The following is a 26,176-nucleotide window of genomic DNA, read 5'->3' on the forward strand; positions in this document are numbered from 1 at the left end:
ACGAGACGTGGCGAATATTGGTGAATATCGGCATAGCCTATACCCGCATTCATCTGAGAGGAGCGCTGATGAGAAAGGGTGAAACTATTGAATCTCTTTAGCGGAACTACAGTTAATGCTGTCACACCGGTTGTCTTGCTTTTTTTTTCTAAATGAGTGACCACGAATTCGCTTTGCAATTGGCTGGCCCCGGCAGTAGCTGTAACATACCCCTGTCGGAGTTCTCCTCCTATTATAACAGGCAGGCGAGCGTATATGACATCCTCAATAATAACTCCGTTCTGTTTTTCCCCGTTTCAGCTCAACAAACCATGCAGGATGATTTACTGATGGACAAAAGCAAAGCCCAGCCTAACCAGCAAGATCCGACAAGCGTAGACCCTCCCTCCACTCCGACCCCCACATCGGAACCCTCTTCGTCGGAGGAGAGTCCGTCGACTGTGACAAACCAAGCGGCTTCAGCGCTGAAGAATAAAGAGAAACTACCGATGGAGTCGCCGATCCTGCCCGGGTTGAGTTTTCATCAGCCGCAGGAGACCGGTGGCACCCTGTCCCCCTCGTTCGGAAGCACTTGGTCCACTGGAAGCACGAACGCCGTGGACGATAGTTTTTTTCAAGGAATACCATCGGTGAACGGAACGATGCTCTTCCAGAACTTCCCCCATCACGTCAATCCGGTGTTCGGGGGAAATTTCTCACCTCAGATGGGCTTGGCACAGTCTCAGCATCAACAGCAGCAAGCCCAGCAACAGCAGCAGCAGCAGCCACAGCAAAGGAGATCCCCCGTTAGTCCCAACCAAGGTCCATTTCCCCAGAGAAACGCTTACAGTCACCAGACCATCATGAACAGCAAGGGTTCGTCTTCATCTCCTTCGTCGTCAGCTTGGAATAATCACCAGAATGCCGCTTGGAGCACAGCCTCCAACCCCTGGAGCGGTCTGCAGGCAGGCAGGGACCCGCGGAGGGCTGTGGGCGTCGGGGTCGGTGTCGGGGTCGGAGTGCCCTCTCCCCTGAACCCCATCTCCCCCATGAAGAAACCCTATTCCAGCAACGTCATAGCACCCCCAAAATTCCCAAGAGCTGGTCTCCTCACCCCGAAATCCTGGATGGAGGACAACGCCTTTAGAACGGACAACAGCAACAATTTGCTGCCTTTTCAGGTAACGTACAATTTAATTGGTGTTGCCAATATTGTCAAATTGTCAAATCAAAGGGCCAAACTATGCTGAATTGGGAACATCTTATTCATAAATAAATAAATAGAATAAAAATAGAAGAAACATTGTATTGATGAATAGGAACTGGAAGTATTAATGAATAGGCTACGATCAGTATGGTCGCGAATGAGTTTCGGGAATGGTGGAGGAATCATTTATTCGCACGACCCTTTCCTCATCTAGACCGATATTTTAATATCTGGTTTGATTTTTTGTGACAGTTGAGCACAGATAAACACTGAAACATTGACCAATTCGGAGACATTTTTTTGTCTACGATTGTAATCATGATTGATGCATCGTTAGAATTCTCGACCTTCTATTTTGACACCCGTGGATTTTGTCTGAGAATGAAAACTCGACTCTGACAAGCATAGGGTTATAGGCTGCCAGCACATATTAAGAATCGGAAGATATTTAGATGATTAATCAACATGGAAAATTATAATCTGATATTCATATAATTAACAATCACTGTTTATGATTAAATGATTAAAAAACTGTAAGCTGAATTTATTTGATTTACAATTTAAGTAGCAATGATCTGTTTGCTTGTTAAATGAAAAGGTTAAATTTCCTCTTCATTTTGCCAGCTCACTGTATGGGTGTTTAAAGGGCACACAGCTCCTTTGTGATAGGTTGGTTCTGGACTAGTGGGTGGGTCCTAAGCTCCAGCTTCAATGCTCTCCTCTTTCTCCTGCTGTGCTGCTGTCATCGTGATACTTTATAACTACAGTTTAATAATTGTGATTCATTCTTGATATATTATTTTTCATTCCATGTGCCACAATGTAACTTTAGCCTGCCTGCCACAGTTTAAATCTTAGATCTACTTAGACTACTTTACTGGTAATGTGACATTCACCCGGCAGCAAAGTGTCCTGACCAGAAATGCAGTTTGTTTATAGCCATTTCTTTCTAGCCTGAGAGACAGACTTGCCAAGAAACTGCCTCCCCGTAGTTGAGTCAGGCAGAGAATAATCACAGTGAAATTACACAGTAGAACACTGCAGGATAAAAATAGGATAAAGCTGTCGGGATTGTCAGATTGAAACTGAGGGTCAGCCGCATGGGTGGACGACAACTGCGTTTGTGTCAAGCAGATTTAGGTGCGGGGCGACTGAGTATTGTTTTGTTTCCATTGCTGTGTCACTGATCGGCATGTAAGAAGGCAAACTCAGAAATAGTGGAATCCACTCCCCAGCTTTGTGAAGGGCAGTGTTGGTTCACCTCACTCAAAAGAGACACCCGGAGAGCAGAGCACGAGCCCAAATACTAAACTGTTACAGAGGGTGACATGTGCCAACGCAATCTGGCCTGGGGTAGAGGGTGAAATTCCAGCCTGCTTGAAACATATAGGCCTAACCCTGCTTAGCCGATAGTGTCTGTCGCTGTCTTTCTTTCCTTACCGCCTCTCCCTTCACTGCTATTCTGTTATCACTCAGGCTCCTTTTGTGAGCCCCTATCTCTTGTCTCTCTGTTTAGCTAGCCCGTGGAGGTAGTTATCACTAGGACACAAGGTCAGGGGGCCTCATGGCAGGCTGCACCGAGGGCCCTGTTTGCTGAAGTGGAGAGAGAGAGAGAGAGAGAGAGAGAGGTGGGGGAGCGGGAGGGAGGGGGGTTGAGAGACAGAGACCTCAGTGGGTTCACGGTCACCTCAGAGTATCACACCAGTCCAGCTCCTCACTGACAGCTGGACAGCCCACACCAGGTGTACTGTACCTGTTCTCCTGCATATTCTTCTCTGGGTCCGGGCACATATGAACAAGGGCTTGATTTGAGTCTCGCATGCATCTCCCATGCGGTCACAACGGACTCGTCAGCTGCCGTGGAGGCGAAAAGGTCGGGAATGTTTGGAATTCAACTTAACCCGTCTACGTGAACACGCCAAAACAAAGTCAAAGTAGCATCTCGGAAGATGCCCTCATTTGAATAGACAGTGGAGTCGATCGCTGTTTTTGTGATCCTAATCAGATCAGATGATTTGACAAGTGGACTGGCGAGTTCTGCAGTCAAATTGAGTCTAGATGCAAATAAGCCCGAGTTTCATTACCTGTGTTGTCATGCGTTAGAGGGGGCTCAGGATAATTTGCATTTTTTCCTGTCTTGGGAACATGTCTCTGTGTGTGCCAGCAGGTAGCCTGTTTTCTAATTAGGCTCATAAGTTCAGTTAACCACCGAGGTTTTTCTGACTGTACTTCTGCACGTGAAGCATTTTGTTATCCACTTAAGCAACACAGAAAGATTGAATACAGCATAGACTCTTTCCCAAGACTAGCTGGCCGAGGAGTATATTTGTGAGTGTGTTCTCATACACGCGTATCACACAGGCGAACGTAGACGGGCCGTCCAATAAAGCAGATGTTTGGGTCAGGATCCAGTGGTGGATGACAAAACTGACCGTCTGCTTTTCCAACCTGTTAACAGTTAACTGGCTTGCCCTGTCGAGCACACACATGGTCACCTTTATAGCTGAAAACATTTGCCCCAAGCGCACGCTCACCATAACTTTCATGTTTGGTCTGTTTCTAATAGTGTAGCTCCGGACATTGCTCATAAATGCCCTTTGATATCCTGGTCATGGGTTGCATGGCGGGATGATGGGCTGGAGAAGAGGAAGGTGAGGTAGGACAGACGGTCAGTTCTGTATTCCACATGCTGAGCCTTAGTCATACAGTATGTAGTGTGTTCATATTTTAATGCTGTTAAAGCTAGTGCCAGAAGTTGCTACGCCTGGTTTGGGGAGGCAATATATGGTGGAGTGTATCTCCTCAGGTCATTTCCCCACACTTGTGTGTGCGTGTGTGCGCATCAGTGTCAGTGTGTGCGCGTGTGCAGCGGAGGTGAGGGGAAACGAAAAGCTCAGCGTTTTAAGTGTTTACCATTTGTACCAAGTGGGCAGATTTTTATCTGCGCGTCGCTGCCGGATTCAGACAGGGGGGAATAACACTTTTGAATGCTCAGCCGAATGTGCCACAATGGCCCCGGTGTCCAAACAATGTGGCCGCGGCCAGAGCAGTGGACACAGGACACAGCTGCCAAGGCTAACATCACAGCTCCTGCTCTCACCGCCAAACTCTCGCTCTCGGCAACGGCCTTTTCATCGTTCTCAGCCCCCCACTTCTCACTCATTCACTCAGCCGCAACAGGCGTCTTGGTTACGGCGGTCCGCTCGAGACCGAGTATTTCTCACCCACCCGTTTACCCTCAGGCCGGTCTCGATGGTGACTGCAGGGGTCCATCTTCCTCACAGAACCAGGAAACGGGTCAGAGAAGGCTTTGGAAGGAACGAGCCTAAATAGACTCCAAATGGTTCACAACTACATTGACCGAAACTCACGTGGACCCCCTTGAGATGATGCTCCCAGTCCTCTTTGTGGACTCGAAATGATGATCAAATGAATGTGGGGAGTGCCTAGTGAGTCTGGTCTGGGGAGTGCCTAGTGAGTCTGGTCTGGGGAGGGCCTAGTGAGTCTGGTCTGGGGAGGGCCTAGCGAGTCTGGTCTGGGGAGGGCCTAGCGAGTCTGGTCTGGGGAGGGCCTAGCGAGTCTGAGTCTGGTCTGGGGAGGGCCTAGCGAGTCTGAGTCTGGTCTGGGGAGGGCCTAGCGAGTCTGGTCTGGGGAGGGCCTAGCGAGTCTGAGTCTGGTCTGGGGAGGGCCTAGCGAGTCTGAGTCTGGTCTGGGGAGGGCCTAGCGAGTCTGGTCTGGGGAGGGCCTAGCGAGTCTGGTCTGGGGAGAGCCTAGCGAGTCTGGTCTGGGGAGGGCCTAGCGAGTCTGGTCTGGGGAGAGCCTAGCGAGTCTGGTCTGGGGAGGGCCTAGCGAGTCTGGTCTGGGGAGGGCCTAGCGAGTCTGGTCTGGGGAGAGCCTAGCGAGTCTGGTCTGGGGAGGGCCTAGTGAGTCTGGTCTGGGGAGGGCCTAGTGAGTATGGTCTGGGGAGGGCCTAGCGAGTCTGGTCTGGGGAGGGCCTAGCGAGTCTGGTCTGGGGAGGGCCTAGCGAGTCTGGTCTGGAGAGGAACTGTAGAGGTGTTATTCAGGCAGAGGAACAGGTGAATGTTTTCAAAGGGGCTCTGCTACGGCCATAACTAACAGACATGGCATGTCACACCTAACCCTGATTGACATTTGAATGTCCCCCACAGTACAGGAGGACCGACTACATGGGCACACACACATACACGCACATACACACACACACACTAGGGGTGTACCTGACTAAATTGTGTGAGTCGAATCAGATTCGCCTGTTCAAACCAGAGGTTTTCTCATATGCTTAGGCTGAGGGGAGACCGTGGGAGTCGGGACAGCTGTCAAACTTTAAACTCAAACTCGCAGGGAGCACAATAAAAGACGCCCATTTTTCTTGTAGAACATGTATCATCTAGTCCACATTGACCATTTACTTCAGATGCTCCCTTGTTTTTATGCAGAGTTTCCAGCCAACGGTTGGGCGATTTGACAATTGTCTCCTCAACTGCGCATTTCAAAGCGTTCGCGAATAGGCATTGATGCATTGGGCAGCAGTCAACAAGGAAATGTTTTGGCTGTCACTAAAGCATTTTCACCGACGTTAGAGCTCTGTCTATGGGGAAATCATTTTTTTCCAGTGGATATCTTAGTACATTGTATCTTAAGATCTTCCGTTTGGGAAATGCACTTGATTGCTGGCGCACAGTAGACTAGGCGCACAGCGGAGGGGAGAAGGATTCCCTGCCTTCTTTCCTCTGCTATATCAGTTTTAACTCTAATTTTACTGCACAACAAATGGCTGCGGTAATAGCCTAGGTCTAAAACAAATGATTGGCCTGTCCTATAAATCACAAGGCAGGTGCGTGGTCTTAGCCCATCAGCACATCTTTACAGTGGAGCAAAAAAAACGACTGCTCGACTTGGAGAATTTCAGTCGACTTAAGGATCTCCGACTGATGATTCGACTCGTCGACTGGAGGCAGCTCTAACACACGCACACACACACACACACACACACACACACAGGGAGGTTGTACGATCTGGTTTTATTTTAAAGGTCAAACCGGTTTAGATTCTGGTTGATTATAAATCCATACTTCTCTGGGTGTGGTTCTAAAACTTTACAGATGATAGGCGAAGTGACGAATGTCTTTGAGCACTTTTTGTCTTCTCAGCAAGATTTCTTTGTTAGCATTGCCCCCTAGGGCTTCTGCGACAGTTTATTTCCATAGACTATTGCCTGGTCATGAATTTCTGATTTACTGTGGCATCAGTTGAAATTAACGAGGCAGTTTTGTCATCAATGTCCCGGGGGAGTCGCTGGCTATGATCTGCTCCTTTCTGCTCTTGAGAAGGTAACCGACCAGAATTCCTCCACCCTGGCTGACTGCAAATCCATGCAAGGTTCCCATGGTTGACGGGAATCTGTTGTGACAGGCTGTCATTTAGCCACAAGGGTTAGAAAAGACCCTTTCACCTGATCATACTCTAAAGTCATGGTCAGCTCTTAGCCTCAGATCGTGTGTGTGTGTGTGTGCGTGTGTGTGTGTGTGTGTGCGTCTGTGCGCGCGCACGTGCATGTGTGTGTTTGTGTAGTAAGGAACCTGTTTGGAAGGCCACATGTCATCACCTAGCTACAGTATCGCCAGCTGTCAGTTGATAACCATCACCTAAGCATGTCCAGCAGCAGAACTGTTGTTCTCAGTGATAACCCAGTTGAGATAACTCCTAACCTTTGACCTCTCTCTTCCCCTCTCTCTCTCTCTCACAGGACCGGAATCGGCCCTTTGATGCATTTAGCTTGCACTCTTTGGAGAATTCCTTAATGGATATGATAAGGACTGACCATGACAAAGGTAAACCGCACCCTGCCGGTGGCCCACCAATGACTATCGCTGATATTATATGGAGGAATCATTTTGCAGGTTAGGAATATTCATACATCCACACTTATTTGGGGGTTTTGGCTTCATGGGAATCATATCTGATACATGTTTTTATTTTGCTCTATTTGCCCTCGTTACCAGTTATAGCACAGATAATCTTTTTTGCAATTGTAAATCATGAGAAATTAACACCTTGGCCTTACCTGCAAAATATTGTGCAATGTCCAATCTGTGTGTGTGTGCGTGTGTGTGTTTGTCTGTGATCTGTCTTGGAAGCTGCTTCTCTGCATTTTCTGACTTAAATTCTCATGGTGATTCATTCTCATGACTCAAATTCTCAGGGTAACATTTATGCTTCCGTTTCCTGGCTGGACAAATGAACATAAAAAAAAAACGTGGCTGTACTTCTGTGGTTTTGTTTGTGTTGTGTCACTTTTTGAAGTGTGTGTTCTTTGTGCGTTTTTGTTTGACAAACAATGCTAAGACCGAGTCAAACTCGGCAGATCAAACACTTGAGATGCTTCCATACAAAGAAACAGCAAATCAAAGCACTCAAAAGTAGGAACAGACAAACAGGCTACTGTAGCCCATCGTCCAGCTTTGTCACCAAGCGTTGCCCGAGGATCACGAGGAGTTCATTTACAAATACATCATAAGTCTTGTAGTGGAAACTTTCTCCGCATTCTCCACGGCCATCCAGAGTCTCCGATTCTTTAAGATAATATTTTGTCGGAGTAGGGTCACATGCCTTTTGAAAACTGCGCTACATCGAGTCCGGTCGGACCGACGGCCCTTCAGGTCCAGTGTTGTTTTTACTCTGCCAGACAATGGAACCGGGGTGGTGGGGGGGGGGGGTATTGGGGTGGTGGGGGGGGGGGTATTATGAATAGCGCCGCTGCTTTCTCATGCGCAGATTCTGTTTTTCCAATCTTATGTTGAGGGAGCATTGTTTGAGTGAAAAGGTCGTCACTAGAGAGGGGTGTGGAGAGACTAGAGAGGGGTGTGGAGAGACTGGAAAGAGACCGGAATCTCCTGCAAATGTTCCCCTGTGGTTGTAAATCAGCTTTGGGAGAGAGAGGGAGGGGGTAGATAGAGAAGGGGAGGGAGGAGTAGAGAGACACACACACATATATATATATATATATATATATATATATGGGGGGACGAACGGACGGAGGGAGACGGAGAGGGTAGAGAGACGGGGGAAATGTTCCTGGGATGGTGACAAAGGAAAGCAAAGTAGTCCTGTCCAGATGGTTCCACATTCCTGCTACTGTCTGTTTGCTCCGTATCCTCGTGTAAACGGGGCTCGGTGGGCTTCACTGAGCTGCTCCTTCCTGCCACTCCTCCACCTCCTCACCGTCTGGACCCAGGCCCTATGCTAGTCCTAGTGTTGGTAGCTCTGGTCCTGGTCTTGGGTCCTGGTCTTGGGACCTGGGTTTGTATTTATCAAGCCCGTCAGAGTTGACGTGCTGACCTAGGATCCCTCATGCCTTCTGACTAAGATGAGGAGGGTTCCTGATCTGACATCAGTACCCCGACAGTGAGGTGCTAGTGAAACGGACCTTGTTGTTGTCCTGGCTCGATTTCTGGCCCTAGTTCTGGCCCTAGACCCTAGTCCTTAGTCCCAACCCTAGCCTCAACCTCCGCTATAGGCCGTCAGCATGGTTAGATTCAGAACGCACTCTACTCATTGACGTCTGCCTCTAACAGATAACAGATCCTCTAACAGATCTGCCCACATTCATGACCAAGAACGACTGCCTCATCAGACACAATCAACTGTTTCTTTTCCATTCTATGAATGCCTGTTTGTACAGCGCTAAAGTCATTCCACTTGCAAAACAAATGCAAGTTGTTAAAGCACATTTAACTGCCCACCTGGTACTTAAGCATGACTAAATCAATTCAGACACATAGAAGTGCCCCATTACAACAAAGAGACAAGGGAATCTGTAATTTACTTAACTTACTTACTATTAGCAACTTACTTACTATCATTAGCAACTTACTTACTATTATTATCAACTTAACTACAGTAACTTACTAGTATTAACAACTTACTATTATTAGCAATTTACCTAACTTACTAGTATTATCAACTTACTATTATTAGCAACTTAGGCTACTATTAGCAACTTACTATCATTAGAAACTTTCTTACTATTATTAGCAACTTACTATTATTCGCAACTTACTATTAACAACTTACTATTATTAACAACTTACTATTATTAGCAACTTACTATTATTAGCAACTTACTATTATTAGCAACTTACTTACTATTATTAGAAACTTACTTACTATTATTTGCAACTTACTTACTTGACGCATTCAGCGACATGTGTGTGTGGTCATGTGAGAGACCAGCTGAGGAAGTGTGTGTGCGTGCATGCGTGTGTGTGCGTGTGTTTGCGTGCGTGTGTGCGCATGTGCCCGGTGTGTGTGTGTGTGTGTACGAACGAGTTCAAAGGCCAACACACAAGGGGTGAGCTCAACTAGGGTCTTCATAGTTCAGTGACGGCGTCACATGAGTGTATGTGTGATCAGAGTGATGGCGAGCTGAACAGTTCACGCAGACGTTTGAGACGGCCCACGTCTGTGAGTGGGAATGAGTTGAGAGAGCCAGCGTGAATGACTTTGCATGGAATGTAGCCAATGTTTTGCATTGTGTCAGTGTGGTATGGGAGTCGCCTATAATGTTTGGGCGTGGGCCTCGGCCTTTCTGTGTGGAGTATTGACAGAGAGAGCCGGTAAGTCAGGCTGGGCTGTGTGTGTGTGTGTGTGTGTGTGTGTGTGCGTGTGCGTGCGTGGAGTAGCACCGGTCTGGGACCCACTTGGTTGTTTGTGGAGGAGGGAGGACTAGGCCAGGCTAAATGTACTACAGCCCGCAGATTGGGCAGTGGTGGTGGCTGTTGTCAGCCTGACTGCTGGTGTTTTTCCAGACATAGGGGAGGAACCTGCTGTGTGTGTGTCTGTGTGTGTGTCTGTGTGTGTGTTTGTGTGTGTGTGTGCGTGTGTGTGTGTGTGCGCGCGCCTAACTCTCCACACGTGAGCCCAGCTGACCCATTTAGGGACTCCATACTCTCCAGTGTGCAGCGCTGAGAAAGGGCCCGTTTGTTCGGGACAACCCCCGGCACACAGCCCCCCCCCCCCCCCCCCCACACTCTGCCTTCAAAACAGAGCGTAAATTCCCTGTGCATGCCATTCCGATTGGATTAATGAGCATTCGGGAGTTTGAGAGGATCACAAGAATGAAAGAGACTCAGCCCCCCCCCTCCCCCAGCCCGACTCCTCTTCAAACAGGCCCTCCGAAAACACGGCAAGTCAACAGAGCCGTCCGGTGTGTGGCTCAGACGGAGCGGGGCTGGCCCTGGGACCATCCGCCTGACCCCACGCTCTCACTCTCACAGCACATTCTCTCCCTCTCTCTCTCTCTCTCTCTCTCTCTCTCTCTCTCTCTTTCCGTCTCTAGCGGAACAACTTTGGAAAACAACTTGTTTTGGGTCACAATGTGAAGTATGCAAGAAATGTATCCTGGAACCCCATGGGGATGGTGGCCAAGAGATGAGAGGCTGCCTTTAGCGCCGAAGAGAAGACCAGGGAGCACAGACGCACGCTGGCCGGCGCCTCGGGAGCCAGGCTCTTGACGGTGGCGAATCTCGCTAAGAGTAACAAGCCGACTTGCCCTCGGTTTTTGGGGAGACTTCTTTTCCCTGGGGGGGAGGGGAGGGGAGGGGGGGGGGGTCACAGAGAGGTCACGGCCGCCCTGACGTGAGGTCGAGAGGTCGCTCTCCAAAAGCACGTGGCTGGTCAGGAGTGTGGAGTCGACCCCCCTGGGTTTACAACAACAACAACAACAACTGGTGCTTTGGTCGATTGCTCCGTCAAGGACAACAGAAGAGGAAGAGTGCCTGTACTTTAGACGTCCTGAAGAGATAAGGTGACGTGTTTGGCAGGCGGTGGTAACGGTTGAACACGCCCAGTCTTGAATAGAAAAGAAGTGACGTCCGTGATAAAGCCTCGGTCTGCAGTATATGGTCCAAAACTCATCGTTCTTGTCGGTGTTTGTGTGGGTGAAATCCTGCTGCTTTTTTTTTTTTCTTTCAGAATCTAGCCTATTCTGTTGTCCTGGTTAAGAGCTTATACTGCTACTCTTAATGTTCACTTGGTATTAGTAACGAGGCTCATAATTAAAATCGTCAGGGGTTGGATCCACGCCAGTCTGCAGGTCTGCTAGCGTGCTAGCGTGGCTAGCATCTCCATGCTTCATCCGGGTGCAGTAGAGTTGGGTTCTGTAACTTCGGCAATTCACCAAATTGTCCAGATGCGTTGTTGGTGTTCGGCGTTCCTAGGCTGCGGGCCTACAGTAAGCAAGGAATCGACGGACATCTGCGCGATCCCTCTGACCCCGGGCTCAGACCAATGAGAGGCCAGCTGAGCCGTGGCTGCTAAACAAGCTCTGACCCCCTGTGAGGAACTGGCCCTGGGCTCTCTGATACAGCTGGACGTGTTATGAAGAGATGAAGTAGGCCACACCGACAGAGGGGCACACAGTGACGACCCCCTGGAGAGGTTTTGTAACCAGCTGAGGTTACAAAGCAGAGGTGTTCCAAAACAAGATGTTTTTATATCTTTTGGTATCTTTAAAGATACTTGTGTCTCAGTATTTGTCATTTGGCTAGGGCCTAGTAGTACAGGGTGCAGGGGGGTGACTAAAGAAGTGGGTATGCTTCATATACCGCCGTAGACCCTCCACTACACCACTGCATGGGTGTTTCTTAACGGAGGCTTTGCTCGACGGTAGCCGTCCAGAGAGGCCCGACTGTGAGGCCCCCCACCCCTACCCCCCAACCCCCCCTCGGAGGTGTTTTTGTCAGGAGGGTTAACATTTCCACACCTCCCCGTTGGCACGCCCCAGCCCTCCTCGTAACTGCTGCTCGGGCTTTTTCCAAAGCCCATTATTGTGGGCTTTAATGCGCTCTGGTAATGTGGAACAGAGGGCTGAGAACGTGGCCAAGGCGGAGACGAGAGAGCTCCAGGTGTGAAGCGCCCCGCGCGGAATCCAGAGGGGAAGTTTAACCCTTTGGTGTCATCATCGCCACCCTTCTCTCTCTCTCTCTCTCTCTTATTGGGCTGTCCTGGACATGGAACAGTCCTCTATGTGGTGTGTCATGGATAGGCAGGCTGAGTCGAAGCCCCCTGACAGCCTGTCCAGTCAAGTCCTCCAGCCCTTCTGCCCCCCCCAGCCCAGCACAGGAGGCCACTTCGAGGTCATTGGTCAGCCAGGGGGGGGGGGGGGGGGGGGGGACTCACTGGCTTTTTCCCAAGGAAGTGGGTGACATGTCTTTCCAGAGCCGGCTCGCCTCGTCAGGCCGGTGTCCCAGTGATCACACACAGGCCGGGAATAGCCAGGAAATGTCACTGGAGCAGCACCATGAGGCCACACCACTCGACCGGGGAAGCAGATGGCACATGTCCAGAGCTATTCTAGGCCTTTAGGGGGCCAACTGGACCCCCTCTCCGTGTACCTAAAATGTCTGATTTGAGCTGGACCCCAGCTGTTTAACAGGAGCAGCGTGGGGTTTTGGTCTTCCCCTAACACAGCCAGGCTGGGGGCCGGGTCGTTTGTGGGCCTAGAACTTTCCAGAAACATGATCAGATCCGCAGGAGCGATCGAGTTCAAGGACACTGTTGAGACGCTTTTTGAGCTGGGCTCATGTCAGTCCGGCGTCACTCAATACCAGCGGCGCCAGTTAGATTCAATCCCCCAACACTACTTTGCAAGGCTTAGCGCCGACCAAGATGATTGTGATTGGTTTAAAGAAATCAAGCGTTTTGTCTCCGATCTCGGAATGATAATCGGGCGCAGGCAGACTCTTCTCCAGCCCCGGAACGGCGTGAAACGGAGAGAGGTCTGGCGAAGCTAAACTTGTGTTAACAGTCAACACAATATAACCAGCTGCTGTCTTGATTGGACTACTTGGACTTCATCTTTTTGATGTTGTTCATGCAGGGTTTCTGAGAGGGAATATGTCAGTTGGCTGGCCTTCTGAGAATCTGCTCTCGAACCTTGTCACAAGTAGTGGGGGGTTTCTTTCTGTGTCAATGTCCTTATAGAAATGGCACAGCAGGCTTACTCAGAAACATATTTCGCAATATTGGCACGCAGCACTGTGGCTCTCCATATGGCTCTACTACGCACTTGTTTGAAATAGCAGTAAGCGAGAAAGTGATGCATGACTGTTTACGTGTGTTTGTGCGTGTTTGTGCGTGTGTGTGCGTGTGCATGCACATTTGCGTGTCTGTGTGTGTGTACAGGCTTGTGCCAATTCGAATTGCCTGTTATGCCTGTAAACCCTTTTGTTCTCCGAGACCTAGACCATTACAGGCAGAGAGGAGTCCCCCCCCCCCCCCCCCCCATCTCTCTTCCTCTCTCAGATCTCCCTCCTGAGTCCAGCAGGCTCGGGGTCGGAACCTTTACTATCAAAAGAGACATTTTTTGTCCAATAATAAATACAGAATCTGACTGGAGCCACAAAAAATATTTGAGTCTTATGAAGGCAGTGCTTCCCCTAGATTTGTTTTCAGGCGTGGTGATTTGCACCCAGAAGGGGGACACGGGGGTGGTGGGGGTCCCCAAGAAACCTTCAGCACCCAACACATGATTTCCTGCATTCTGGTGAATCTTAACCACCAATTTGTGCGGGATTAGTTTGTCTGCTACTATCTACAGTAGCTAGTTGGCTAACTTGAATGCCAACATGCCCATTTATTGTAGTATTAAAAAAAAAAGAAAAAAGTAATCAATTTATTTAGTTAATAATTTCCATATCATTTTTTGCCGATGCCGGCGGCGGCTGTGGAGTGGCAGGAGGCGGAGCCTGCGGTAGGCCCAGGGCTGTGGAGTGGCAGGAGGCGGAGCCTGCGGTAGGCCCTGCTAGTCCATCCCAGCCTAAGAAAAGGCCCTTCGGTCTGATACATCTCTGCACCACAGGCCCCATGTTTGACCCCTCCTCGCCTTCCAGCTTGCCTCACAGCCACTGTGGCCCCCTGGGACAGTCGATGCTGCTGTTATATATAGACCCACATGCAAGCTGTAAACCTAGATGTCTGCCCCAGGCCCAGGCCCAGGCCCAGACCCAGACCCAGACCCAGACCCAGGCCCAGACCCAGACCAGACCCAGACCCCCCCCCCCTGAGTGCGTAGAGAGGCCTGAGGAGCTGCGGCGCTGCAGACTCTGTCGATCTCTGTGTTGAAACTTGCACCCGGTCGTCTGTTGGGTAATAACTGATGTGAAATAACCTCCACCCTCAGCCGTTGCTGAATTTCTCATTTCTCCACCATGTTTTTTTGCGTTGTTGTGTGGCGACCAGTGTGGGCTTGTTGAAAGGGAAAAGGTGGTAGGGTGTGTCTCTCAACGCTGTCAGTATGTTGGTCTAGATGGGCGGCCGCCACTAATGTACAGGTCGACTGTAGACATTAGAATGACACACAGGCTGAATGATGACAGTGAATGATGTACATGTGTATTTTAGCGGCACAGGTGTGTGTATTGGTGTGTATCGGTGTGTATCAGTGTGTATCAGTGTGTATCTGTGTATGTATGTGCGTGCGTGGGGCACTAGTGCCTGGAAGTGTGTTCTTGGGCTGGGCCGGGCCGGGCCTGGTGACGTTCGTGTCTCCCCCCAAGGCAGCACACGCTGGCAGACAAGGCCTCGTGACGTTCTCACACTGTCACCCGAGCAGAATGCTTGCTCTGTCAAATTCTTCGCTTTGTAGACTCTCCATTGTTTCTGAGTGAGATGTAACAAGAGAGAGACAGAGTTGAATGTCTGTCTCCATCTTGTTTTGTCACCACGTCCTTTGTGTGTCACTCTCAACAGGCCATTATTTAACACCACGAAACATGTTCTTAACAATCTTGTAAAACGCCGTCTCCATAAACGACATGTCGAAGCCTCCATTTCATGTCAGGATTTCCACGCGCCATGAAAGCATGCTGTATGTAACGTTGTTTACGCAGGCTGCTGTGCACGGAGGTGACTGTGTTGTGTTGCGCCACAGGTAATGGGCTAATCCACGCTGTGTTGTTTTTCCTCAGGGCGTATGGGCCTCAACTTTCACCACCCTGGGGCAGACCACATCATGCCTTTGAACAGTGAGTACTATTCCACAGCACCTCGTCCTTCATGGTCCCCCCTGTGCGCACCTCGCGCCCCCTCAGTATCAACGGACGTCTGTTATGCGCCCGTCTGTTTTAATTTCACCCGTCGGCTCGACAGCCCAAGCGGCGTTACCTTCACGGCCGCCGTCGTTTGCTTTTCGATGACGGAAGAATGCAAATGCGTTCAGCTGCGAATGCCGCACACGCCACGGGCGACCGTCGCGACTCCCGCGGCCAACAGGAGGGGCCCAGATGCCCACCCAAGCGCCGACCCCCTGCCAAGTGCTACCCCCCGCCCCCGACACTGTAAACCCCCGGCATAGACTGAGCACAGGACGGTGTGGGGTGGGGGGCACTGTCAACATCTGAATACCACGTCTAAAAATATACCCTCGACCTGTAAAACTAGCATCCGCCCCTCTCCGCTCGCCCTCAGTTAGCCTAGCTGGCAGATGGCAGGGACCCCCGGGAGACACCCAGCCTGGCCCCGTGGGCTGGAGGGCCGAGGGTTGGGGCCCGGCGCAGCCTCCAGGCCAGGCCAGGCCAGCAGCAAGTGTTTCTTGGAAGGGGAAAAAGCAGCCTCATATTTCAGAAGTGTGTCATTTCCCCGCCCCCCCCCCCCACTCCCAAGCTTGTTTTCGCTCTCTCGCACACAGTTGCCGTGAGGAAAGGCTCCGTCTCTCGGCCTGGTGTAAACCTCACTGAGGGGATATAGGGGTGTGTTGGGGGGGGGGGCTCCCCCATCTGGAAAGAAGGCTCTGGTTCTTCTCAGCTGCCTGCTGTAGCTCAGTCTGCCAGCAGGGGAACGTGAGAGAGAGGCAGAAGAGGATGAGGAGAAGAAAAAGAGAAAGTAGGAGAAAAGGAAACGGGGGAGGTTCGTACTTGAATAAGAAAAAGCCCGCTCGGAGATCCCTACACCGTTCGCGCAGCTCGCACGACGACGCGCGGCGTTCGAACGGGGACACCTGTCATCACAGATCGTCGTTGAACGGTTGTGATTGAGGATTAGGATTTCCTCACTCGCAAGTCCTCTCGAGTCCGGAGCTGGCCCTCTGGCCTGTAGTTTGCGATTGCTTTAGACAGGCTTTCGGAGGCCGGGGATAGTGGTTAATGTAGTTCATCCCGTTTCATCTCACCCCTATTGACTCAATCAAATGAAGTCGGTGTGATACCCGTTCTTATATTATCTCTGGTTAGCTTGAAGTGGTTTAGTTGGGGGGGGGGCGGGGTTGACGGCGTAGATTTACAGGTCTCCAGGCGGTCTCTTGCGCAGGGCTGTGGAGAGTGGGGTAACAGCCATCTCCCCTCCTCTCTCCTCTGCGCGTGACAGAGGCTTTGAAGCCGGGCGCTGGCGGCCAGACACACTCATCATGTCCTGTAGGAACCGCTGGGACTCTCTTCAAAGTCTTCTGTCAGATATTTGACTTGTTCAACGGGCACCCACTTCCCCCCCCCTCGCCCTCCCTCCCGCCCCGCTGTGGCAGCTGACACAGTTTCCCCGACTCGGCCACCTCTTCTCGCTAGACCGGCGCGTTCCGCCATCTCCCTCTCGTTGCTACGCGCCTTTGTCTAGGAGGAGGCGGGGGTGGCGCAGAACATTGGCGTGCGCTGATCAAGGCTGGCGAGCCAGAGAGGTTTAATGAAACACTAGTGAGAGAAGAGGCCTGGAGACAGTCTCCTTCAAGAGCAGGAATTGGAGGCGGAGGGGGGTTACACACAATGATACTGGCACAATAGAGAGACATATTGGTTTCAGGAGAACACTCTGCTATGTGACTCATGACTACGAGGGGCTTTGTGTCTAGAAAGCCCCCTCCTGCTGTCTGGGGGGATTGAAGTCTGTTCTGCCATGTTTTACCCCTCGTTTAGCTTCTCTGAGGCACAGCGAGGGACTTTTGTTCAGGTGATTTAGGAACTGAAATGCAGGGGTATAGGTGGAGTAATTACTATAGAGAGAATGTTACTGTCGGTCTTGGCACTATCAGCTGTCCACCTTTGGCCTGTTGTCCAGATTGAGACCTGACCAGACCTTTTACGCTATCATCCTAAAACACCAGCCAGCCAGTCAGCTTTCCAGTCAGTCAGTCAGCTTTCCAGTCAGTCAGTCAGTCAGTCAGTCAGTCAGTCAGTCAGTCAGTCAGTCAGTCAGTCAGCCAGCCACCCCCCCCCCCCTGCCTTATTGCCCTGTGAGAGGCGTCCGCTCGCGCCTGCCCTGCCCTCTAAATTGCTCCAATGTTCCACCGCGCCATGATAATGACTAACCAGCCAGGGCTTCTGCGGCGCCTAGCGCTCTCCGTCTCCGGTCCTTATCGCCCCACTCATGAGCGCTCACGTCAAGTCGTGTTCATTGGACGAGATTCTAATCTGCGCAGGTACGGCCCAGACGCTGTGTCATGTCTGTGCATATATTTCAGAGCTGCGTGCCGTAACCTCGCCCCGTCCTCAGGCGGCAGCAGCGCCCGGGGCCAGGGCAGGTGCAGCAGGTTCACTGTGGGCCGCGGCCAGCCCATAATAAGTCCACGTCGCCGACGAGCTTAGGCGCGGTCGACTGCGGTGGCGATGTTTCTGGTTTGCCTTTATCCCCACAAAACCCATGTCTCTGTCTCTCTCTCTCTCCCTCTCCTCTGTCTCTCCATCCCTCCCTCTCTCCCTCCCTCTCTCCCTCCCTCTCTCCCTCCGTCTGCCTTTCCCCCCTCTGCGTTCGCAAGCAGCCAGGAGCTATGGCCGCAGAAGAGGTAACGTGTGGAGTTTTCTCTGGGTTTCTGCTTGTCATAAAGGCGCACGGCCACCAGCAACCGCTGGCCGCCTCCATAACAGGCTTCTCTCCCGGGTTCTAGTGGGACGTCACTCACGTCGCCGTCCGCTCTCATCTGTGCCATGATTGGATGAAATCATATTAATTTGACATGCTTTTTTGGGGGGTTTGTTTTCTTCATCATCGATGCATTTAATCGAGTCTGGGAGAGGGATGATGAAACGAATCCCTAATGTTGAATTTATTCTTTTGCTTGATGACTGATGGAGAGAAAAACAACTTTTGCAAGGTTTTGTTTTTTCGTCTCTAGTGTTCTGAGTCATCGTGCTTGCTTGTGATCTATGCCGCCGTTGTGGGTTCTGCTTGTAGATCTGCTACGAATTGACAAGTCTTCCACAAGTTGCAAGAACTCATGAGTCTAGTCATGCCCATGAACCAAATCGTTTTGGCACTGATCGACACAGACCAGTTCAAAGCATGTTTCTCCCAGTATTCAAAACAGTGAGGAAGTATGCTGACTCAGAATCAATGATCCATGTCCTGATTGGCCGGGAGATGGCTGCAGACATGCTTCTCCCTGATTTCCCTGAGTGTTCAACTAATTCTGCCTTTCCTCGACGGGGAAAGCTGCGGCTGAGCCACTTGCAACGCCGTTGCAATGTGGCGTTTGTATTTCTGTGTTGATTTGAAGGGCGTTTAGGCTGGCTTGACACATTTCGGACACCTACACTAGACAGAACTCGGTGCATCAGCACATTAGAAGGTCACGCACCATGTTGCGCCTCGACCGTAGAGAGGAACTCGTCCTCTTCGCCATACCACCGCCGTGGGATCTCAACACAACATAGATTTGCATTTTAACCCATCCTTCCTACCCCTTCACCCCAACGTCACCGTACGTATGTACCTCGCACCCAGATGATGTCAGCACTCCTATGATGATTTTCCAGACTTTGGATTGGACGGGATTGCCTGAGGGGGAGGGGGCAGAGAGGCATACATACACTGACTATATAATGAATGAGAGCTTATGCAGCATGAGTGGTGAGCTTTCAATCCAAGGAGACAGGTTTTATATAGTTTGCTGCTGTAATAACACTAGATTCTCCCTCCTCCCTCTCTCTTTCTCTCACATCCTCCCTTCCACCCCCTCTTATTTTCCACTCCATCCGTCTCTCTGTTACTCCTTCCATCTCTCTCTCTCTCTCTCTCTCTCTCTCTCTCTCTCCACCCAGGCCGCTCCTCCCTGTTTCCATTCGAGGACGGCTTCCTGGACGACGGCCACGGCGACCCCTCGCTGACCCCGGGCCTGAACTCGCCGACGCGCTGTCAGAACGGCGAGAGGATGGAGCGCTACTCCAGGAAGGTGTTCGTCGGAGGCCTGCCCCCCGACATCGACGAAGGTACGGTGGTGGGACGCCACGCGCCTAACAGAAGGACACCGCCGTGCCCTGGGTGACGGCCACACTGATATCACGGTTGAGTCATAGGCTAGATCAGCCAGATTTTGCACCTATCAGGTGAATATAGGTCCACAAAGGAGTGCTAACGGTCCCTGAAAGAGGGACCCCTATTGGCGCTACTGTTAGTGCGTCCGCCTCGCAAGCGGGAGAGCGTGGGTTCGAATCCCGCCCTGGACATGGGTTCGAATCCCGCCCTGGACATGGGCTACACCAGCTAGGATCGGAACCCTAATTGGGACACCGACCAGCCAACGTGCCAGATGTAGGTCAGTTAGGTGTACCTGGTTCTGTGGTCTACAGGGGGCCTGTAAGCCGCCTTCTATCCCAAGGAGAGAGCTTCTTCCCTGGGTCCGTAGACGGGCTAGAGCCTGTGGGCTTGGGGCAGGGGGAGCGTGGAGCAGGCAGCTAGCTTAGCTCCAGCAGATGTGCAGCCACAGTAGCTTTTTCCCCAGAGAGTGCCCGCGGGGAACGGGAGACGCTGGGAATCTGGAACGGTGACTTTGCTCAATGTGGCTTTCATGAGATACGGACCCAAGCGTCAGCAAACACAAATGCCAAACGCAGACACGCACACAAACACACACGCGCACATGCACACTGTGTGCGAACATCGTGTGCCTTTTTAAGTCCCCAGAACGGTCGTAACAGTGCCCGTCGGCCTCTTGAAATATTAAGGAGTTTCCACAGCACCGTGAGCCCAGTGAAAACGGTGTTATTGTGTTTCTGTGCTGGAGTGGCGCTGGGTCAACACAGCCAAAATAGAAGCCGCTTGGCAGAAACGACATGCACTGTGTCTGGGCAGACGAGATTACTTTCTACCTGCTTGACATGCATAATGAATAGTTACCATGGTGAACGTATCCCAGGACCATGGTAACCCAGCCTATCATCTCCCTTTTCTCAGATGAGATCACCAACAGCTTCCGTCGCTATGGACACCTGGTGGTGGATTGGCCCCACAAAGCGGAGAGCAAGTCCTACTTCCCACCTAAAGGTAGTTCCTCCCTCTCTGTAAAATATCATAATCTGTATGTACATATCTATCTATCTATCTGTCTGTCTGTCTGTCTGTCTGTCTGTCTGTCTGTCTGTCTGTCTGTCTGTCCATTCATCTATCCATCCATCCATCCTAGAATCTGGTACAGTGCATTATATGTTGTCATAGTAGCCTATGCGTAATGTATATGTTTTAACTGTACGCTGTCCCTTTTAAATAAATAAATAAATCCATCCATCCACTCTCTACTAAACCCATCTACTGTACCTGCCTTTCTAACTATGACCAAAGACCACAGCTGTAGATAGCAGAGCAGACCTCTGGTGTTTCTCACCACCAGTTTGTGTGTGTTAGGTGTCCCGTTACCCAGAATTCCCAGCTCTCCCGGAGGGCTTGCGTGGAGGTGTGTGTTTATTCAAACATCCTCCTGCCGTTATCCCACGCATGGAACTGCGGGGTGTGTGCACAGATATGCACAGCTATGGATGGACACACTCACACATGCTCTCTCTTACTCACACCCCTCCTTACACACACACACACACACACACACACACACACACACACACACATGCACATGTCCTCCTGCAGAGCCTTGGGACCAGGCAGTTGGGAGTTGTTTGTGTGACTGTAAATATCTGAGAGTGTGGACCTTCTCCTGCCCACAGGCCCTGCTTCTTCTCAGTTGCAATGTAGACGGTTGACCAGAGCCAAGCAGTGACTCCCTCTAGGCACTGCGTCACTCCACTGGCTTCAGAGCCCCAGAGCAGCGCAGCTAGTCCCAGATAGCACCAGATAGTCCCAGCTAGGCCCAGATAGCCCCAGAGCAGCGCAGCTAGTCCCAGATAGCACCAGATAGGCCCAGATAGTCCCAGATAGCACCAGATAGGCCCAGATAGCACCAGATAGGCCCAGATAGAACCAGATAGTCCCAGCTAGCCCCAGATAGCCCCAGCTAGTATCCAGAGCAGTCCAGCTAGTCCCAGATAGTCCTAGCTAGGCCCAGATTGTCCCAGAGAAGTCCAGCAAGTCCCAGATAGCCCTGGCTATCACCCGCTAGCCCTTCTGTGTGTCATATTAGGGAAGCTATTAAAGCTTGGTTGGAAATAGCTGACATTCCTCAGGCAGATGGTAATATTCTGCATCTGGAGAAGCTGTGAAGCCCCTGCCAGGTTCTCTCCCTCCGTCTCCCGTCTCACTCATTTTTCAGATTTCTCCTCTTTTATTTATCCAATTTTGGGAGGGAGGCCGGGATCAGGCTCGTTGCGAGAAGGGCCTCCTCTCACTAATACAGTATCCAAAAAGCTCCGGAGGGAAAAATGTGGCGTCCTTTTAGGGGAATGAGTCAGAGGGCCAGAGGATTCCTTGTACGGGGCGAGGATGGAGGAAGAGGGTACGGATGACTGGCTCTAGCTGCGAGGAAACCGCCTCTTTACGAGCGGCCCGTCGCCCACACACACACGCCGCGGCGGCGCCAGGGAAGCCTCTCTCCCCGCGGAGAGCGAGGGAAGCCAGGTGAAAAGTGCTGAAACCCGCAAGCGCGCCACCACCGCTCATGCCGCAGTGTGAAGTCAGCACATTAGCGAGCGAGTTTGGACGGAGGCCCACCCGCATCGGCGAGGTGCTCAGCTCTTAATGACGAGGAGGCTTACGAGAGCTTGAATGCAGGTGATCACGCACGTGTGTGTGTGGGTGTGTGTGCGATCACGCACGTGTGTTTGCGAGCGCGTGTCCCCCACATGGCCCGTAACTGCTGCTCTGCAAATGTGGGCCCTCGCATCAAAAGGTCATCCTTCCGTCTCCATATTAAAAGTCCTTCCAGGCTGACAGAATGGAAGATGCTCGTCACTTTTCCATCCCACCGCATATTAGAGCGGCGGTTATGTGTCTCTGTACAATTATGAAACTCTGTTTTTAGTTAGGGGGGGATGACTCACTCCCCGCTAGGCCTCTGAGCCCGGGCCAGGCCAGGCCGCTGTCCAGCAAAGGTCTGATCTAGGGATCAGCTCGGCATATGTGACCTGTCAAAACTATATCCCTTTTTGGCAGCTGGGGGGGGTCAGGTCACGGGTCACTGCTCCGCCTCGGGTCTGCTGATGCTCTTGTGTGGGCCTCACCTCATGAGGCCCTCATCCGCTGTCTCTGTCTGCCTTTCGGCTGATGTCACTGACGGATGAGGGCGGTCGCCAGGGAGCTCCTCCTGCACAGTGCACATATACCGTCCTGCTCTTCTAGTCCAATCCCGGCGGGCGTCGCCGGCGGCGGCGAGCTCCGACCGCTAGCGAGCTATTTCTGTCACCCCGCGCGGAGGTAGAGGGGAGAGAGATTGGGGCTAAGGAGGGAAGCACCGCTAGGGCTCAGACTGGCTGCTTTCACCCTGTTGTGTCCCTGTGCAGGAGCCCCCAATGCTAGGAGCTTATCTGTGGGGGAGTGGGGAGGAGGCGGACGGGCAGGCGGGGCCCTCCAGGGCCCCGGGTCTGCGTGGGTCAGCTGCCTCTGTGCTACTGGTTTAATCAGCTGTGGAGGATCTAGTGATTTCTCTGAATTGAGTTGATTCGTGAAGCTCGGTTCCACTTCTCCTTCTTCTTCTTCTTCTTCTCCTCCCTCCCTCCCTCCCCTCATCATGTAAGCTGCGGTCAGCAACGCTTATTTACTCTCAGTGGCAGAGTGACAGTTCTCTGACGATCTCTCTCTTTCGCCGTCTTTCTCCCCTCCCCCCCTCTCTCTCTTCCCCTCTCTACATCTCTCTCTCCCCTCCTCCCACCTCTCGCTGGGATGTGAAGCATAGGGGCAGCAGGGCTGTATGTCTACTGCTCCACACTGTCCAGCAAAGAGAGATTGCTGAGTGCATTTCCTGATAAACTGCAAAGGAGCTTTCTCTCTCTCTCTCTTCCCCCCTGCCCTGTACCTAGACAGATGGTTTGTTCCAGTTTTATTCCCAAGTAATCCCAGAACCCAGCCATAATCCTCTTTCTCTCTTTCTCTCCCAGGGGTCTAAATCATATTAATTTTCGAGTTAGAGGAGATTAACTGTCCACTCTGTTTCGCAACATTAGAGACATTAGATTGAAACACACTCTCATTGCTGTTTGAATTGACACAATTTCAGGAAACCCTGATAAAACAGCTGTATTGAGTTAACAGGGAGACATGGCTATGACAGCTACTGATGTGTGTGGATAGGGCTGGTGGAGCTGCAGCCCAGCCCAGCGGGCGGGGTAGCCGCGTTGCTTTTGCCGCTAGCGAGGGAGGGAAAGAGTCGGGTCGGTCGGGTCCCGTGAGGTCATTCCTTGGCCTGGTCATTCCTTGGCTGAACCGGCCCGTGAGGTCATCTCTTGCTCGTCGTTTCAAAAAACCGTAAGCGGCGCTCCGCGACGCAGAACGCTGCCGCCGCCATCTGTGCGTGTGTTTTTCCTTCGCCTCCCTCCGGAGCAGTTTGGAGCTCAGCAGCAAAGCCCTATAAATCTGAGGCACGAGCCACTGCGGATCCGTTCTCTCTATCCCGGGTGTAGGAGCCCCCGCACTGCGCAAGGCTGGCGAAGTCACAGACAGACACGAGAGAGAGAGGAGAGGAGAGGAGAGAGGAAGGCACGGCAGTACAGTTCTGTCTACACAGCGCGTGTGTGTGTGTGGTGGGGGGGGGGGGTTTGTGTGGCTGTGTGGGGGAACCAGCCCAGCTCTGTAGTCCAATAACCTTACCCAGGCTGCCAGGAATCCGCTCTTGCATAATAGATGGCATAGTCCCTTAATAACTCATCGTGTACGTGCTTGTTAGATTTGGAGTTTAATAGCCTCTGTGTTTGGTGGAAGGTGACAGAAGTTAATTCGACGTGGTCGACTCTGGGTAGGAACATCGTGTACCAGCACCAGGAGCCAAGAACCGCCGCCCTCACTTAGACGCTAACGCTAGCCGCTAACGCTAGCCGCCTACTTCCTCCAGCTCTCCAGCCCCCTAACTCTGCCCCCCCCCCCCCCCCCCCCACGGGCTCCGGGTGCCAACTCTCCACTCTTCTCCCCACTGTCTCCTTTCCTTTCCTCCCTCTCTTCCTCTGCAGTACAGCACCCCTCTCTCTCTCCTTCTCTCTCTCTCTCTCTCTCCTTCTCTCTCTCTGTCTGTCTCTGTCTCTCTATCTCCTCTTTCATCTACGTAGGCTGCTTTTTCTCCCTCTTTGTTTGCGCGGAGGTCATTCATGCCGTTTCTTGCCGTTTCGCTCCTTCTCTCTCTCGGTCGATCACTCTTCCTTCCTCTCGTCCTCCCTCTCACCCACACCCCCCTCCTCCCCCCCTCGCCTGCCGTGGGACGGGACGGGACGCGCTGTTCCCTGCTCCCTGCTCCGGGGCGGCTCTGCTGGCTGCCGTCCGCCTGCTCTCACTCTCATACCGGTTTTTGCATCCCTCTCTTCGGAGGGGATGCTAGCGCTAAACCGCATGATTCTCCCCCAATGACAAACCTTCTTTATGTCATACAGCAGGCGGTCTGTGAGGAGCCTATCTTCCTGTTTGCTATTCTGGGAGGAGGGGGGGGGGGGGTAGGGTCAGTCACAGCCATGATGCACAGTCTCACATTGTCTCCATTAATCCTGATTGCCCCCCCCCCCCCCCCACCCGCGTTAGGTCTATGTTGCCAATAGCTGGGAGATAAAGATGAATTAGGCGTTTAGTGGTCGTCATGTGTTTGTGATTTATGCACTTATTTATTTATTTAGGGTAGTCAGTGGTTTTCATGTGATGTGATGGACTACATTTGTGACTGTTTTGAATTGTGTGCTTTTTTCATCCCCGGTTAGGGTTTTGGACTTAAATTGACGTGTTTGTTGACAAGTTTGGTGCTCAGCTTAAACCATGCCACTGAAAATGGTTCCATGTGTTTGCAGGCCTGCGTTTCTGAATGGCCGCTTAGAGTCAATTGCAGGCTTGACGCACCTCGTTTACTGTCCTGTAGGCAGCCCTGCCGCTGCTGTTGTTTTTTGCACCCTGCCTGTGCATCTTGTGATGCTGACTCCTCCCCTCTCTCTCTCTCTCTTTCTCTCTCTCTTTCTCTCTCTCTTCTCTCTTCTCTCTCTCTTCTCTCTCTCTCTTTCTCTCTCTCTTTCTCTTTCTCTCTCTCTCTCTCTTTCTCTCTCTCTCTTCCTCTCTCTCTCTCTCTCTCTCTCGTGTGCTCAGCCAGCCGTAGTCATGGCGCGTAGCCCTCGTGCTCCAACTGTGGTCACGGACACACAGGGGCTCATCTCCCCTGACGCAGGCAGGCAGCGGGAGGTGCACCAATACCAGGAAGTGTGTTCTTGGGCTGGGCGACGTTCGTGTCTCCCCCCAAGGCAGCACACGCTGGCAGACAAGGCCTCGTGACGTTCTCACACTGTCACCCGAGCAGAATGCTTGCTCTGTCAAGTTCTTCGCTTTGTAGACTCTCCATTGTTCTGAGTGAGATGTAACAAGAGAGAGACAGAGTTGAATGTCTGTCTCCATCTTGTTTTGTCACCTTGAGCAGGCAGGTAGATCTGTACATCAACGCTCCAGGCGTGTGTAATCGAGTTGAATTGGTTAAAGGCACTCCTCAGTGTAAACACTGCCCAACCGCCCCAGCGAATCTTTAGCTGTTTGGTTGCATGGCTGGCTAAAGCGGTGTTTATGTAAGGTCGTCATGTGCGTTGGCAAGCCAGACAACCCTGTTGGCAAGCCAGACGAGCGATGCAGTGTCACCTGTGACAGTGGTGCCTGTGACCC

At 51.7% G+C, this 26,176-nt stretch overlaps 1 protein-coding gene across 1 annotated transcript in view; it reads left to right on the forward strand.

Annotated features, from left to right (window-relative positions):
- cpeb3 (cytoplasmic polyadenylation element binding protein 3) overlaps positions 1-26,176 on the forward strand; it is a 29,566-nt gene continuing 3,390 nt past the window's right edge. Inside the window, 6 exon segments of the mRNA XM_084458795.1 lie at positions 1-78; positions 301-1,160; positions 6,954-7,107; positions 15,175-15,231; positions 19,228-19,395; positions 20,360-20,449. Coding sequence (XP_084314921.1) covers positions 69-78; positions 301-1,160; positions 6,954-7,107; positions 15,175-15,231; positions 19,228-19,395; positions 20,360-20,449 — 1,339 coding nt within the window. The 5' untranslated portion in view covers positions 1-68.

Source organism: Borostomias antarcticus (assembly GCF_949987555.1).
Source record: "Borostomias antarcticus genome assembly, chromosome: 25".
Taxonomy (NCBI): Eukaryota; Metazoa; Chordata; class Actinopteri; order Stomiiformes; family Stomiidae; genus Borostomias; species Borostomias antarcticus.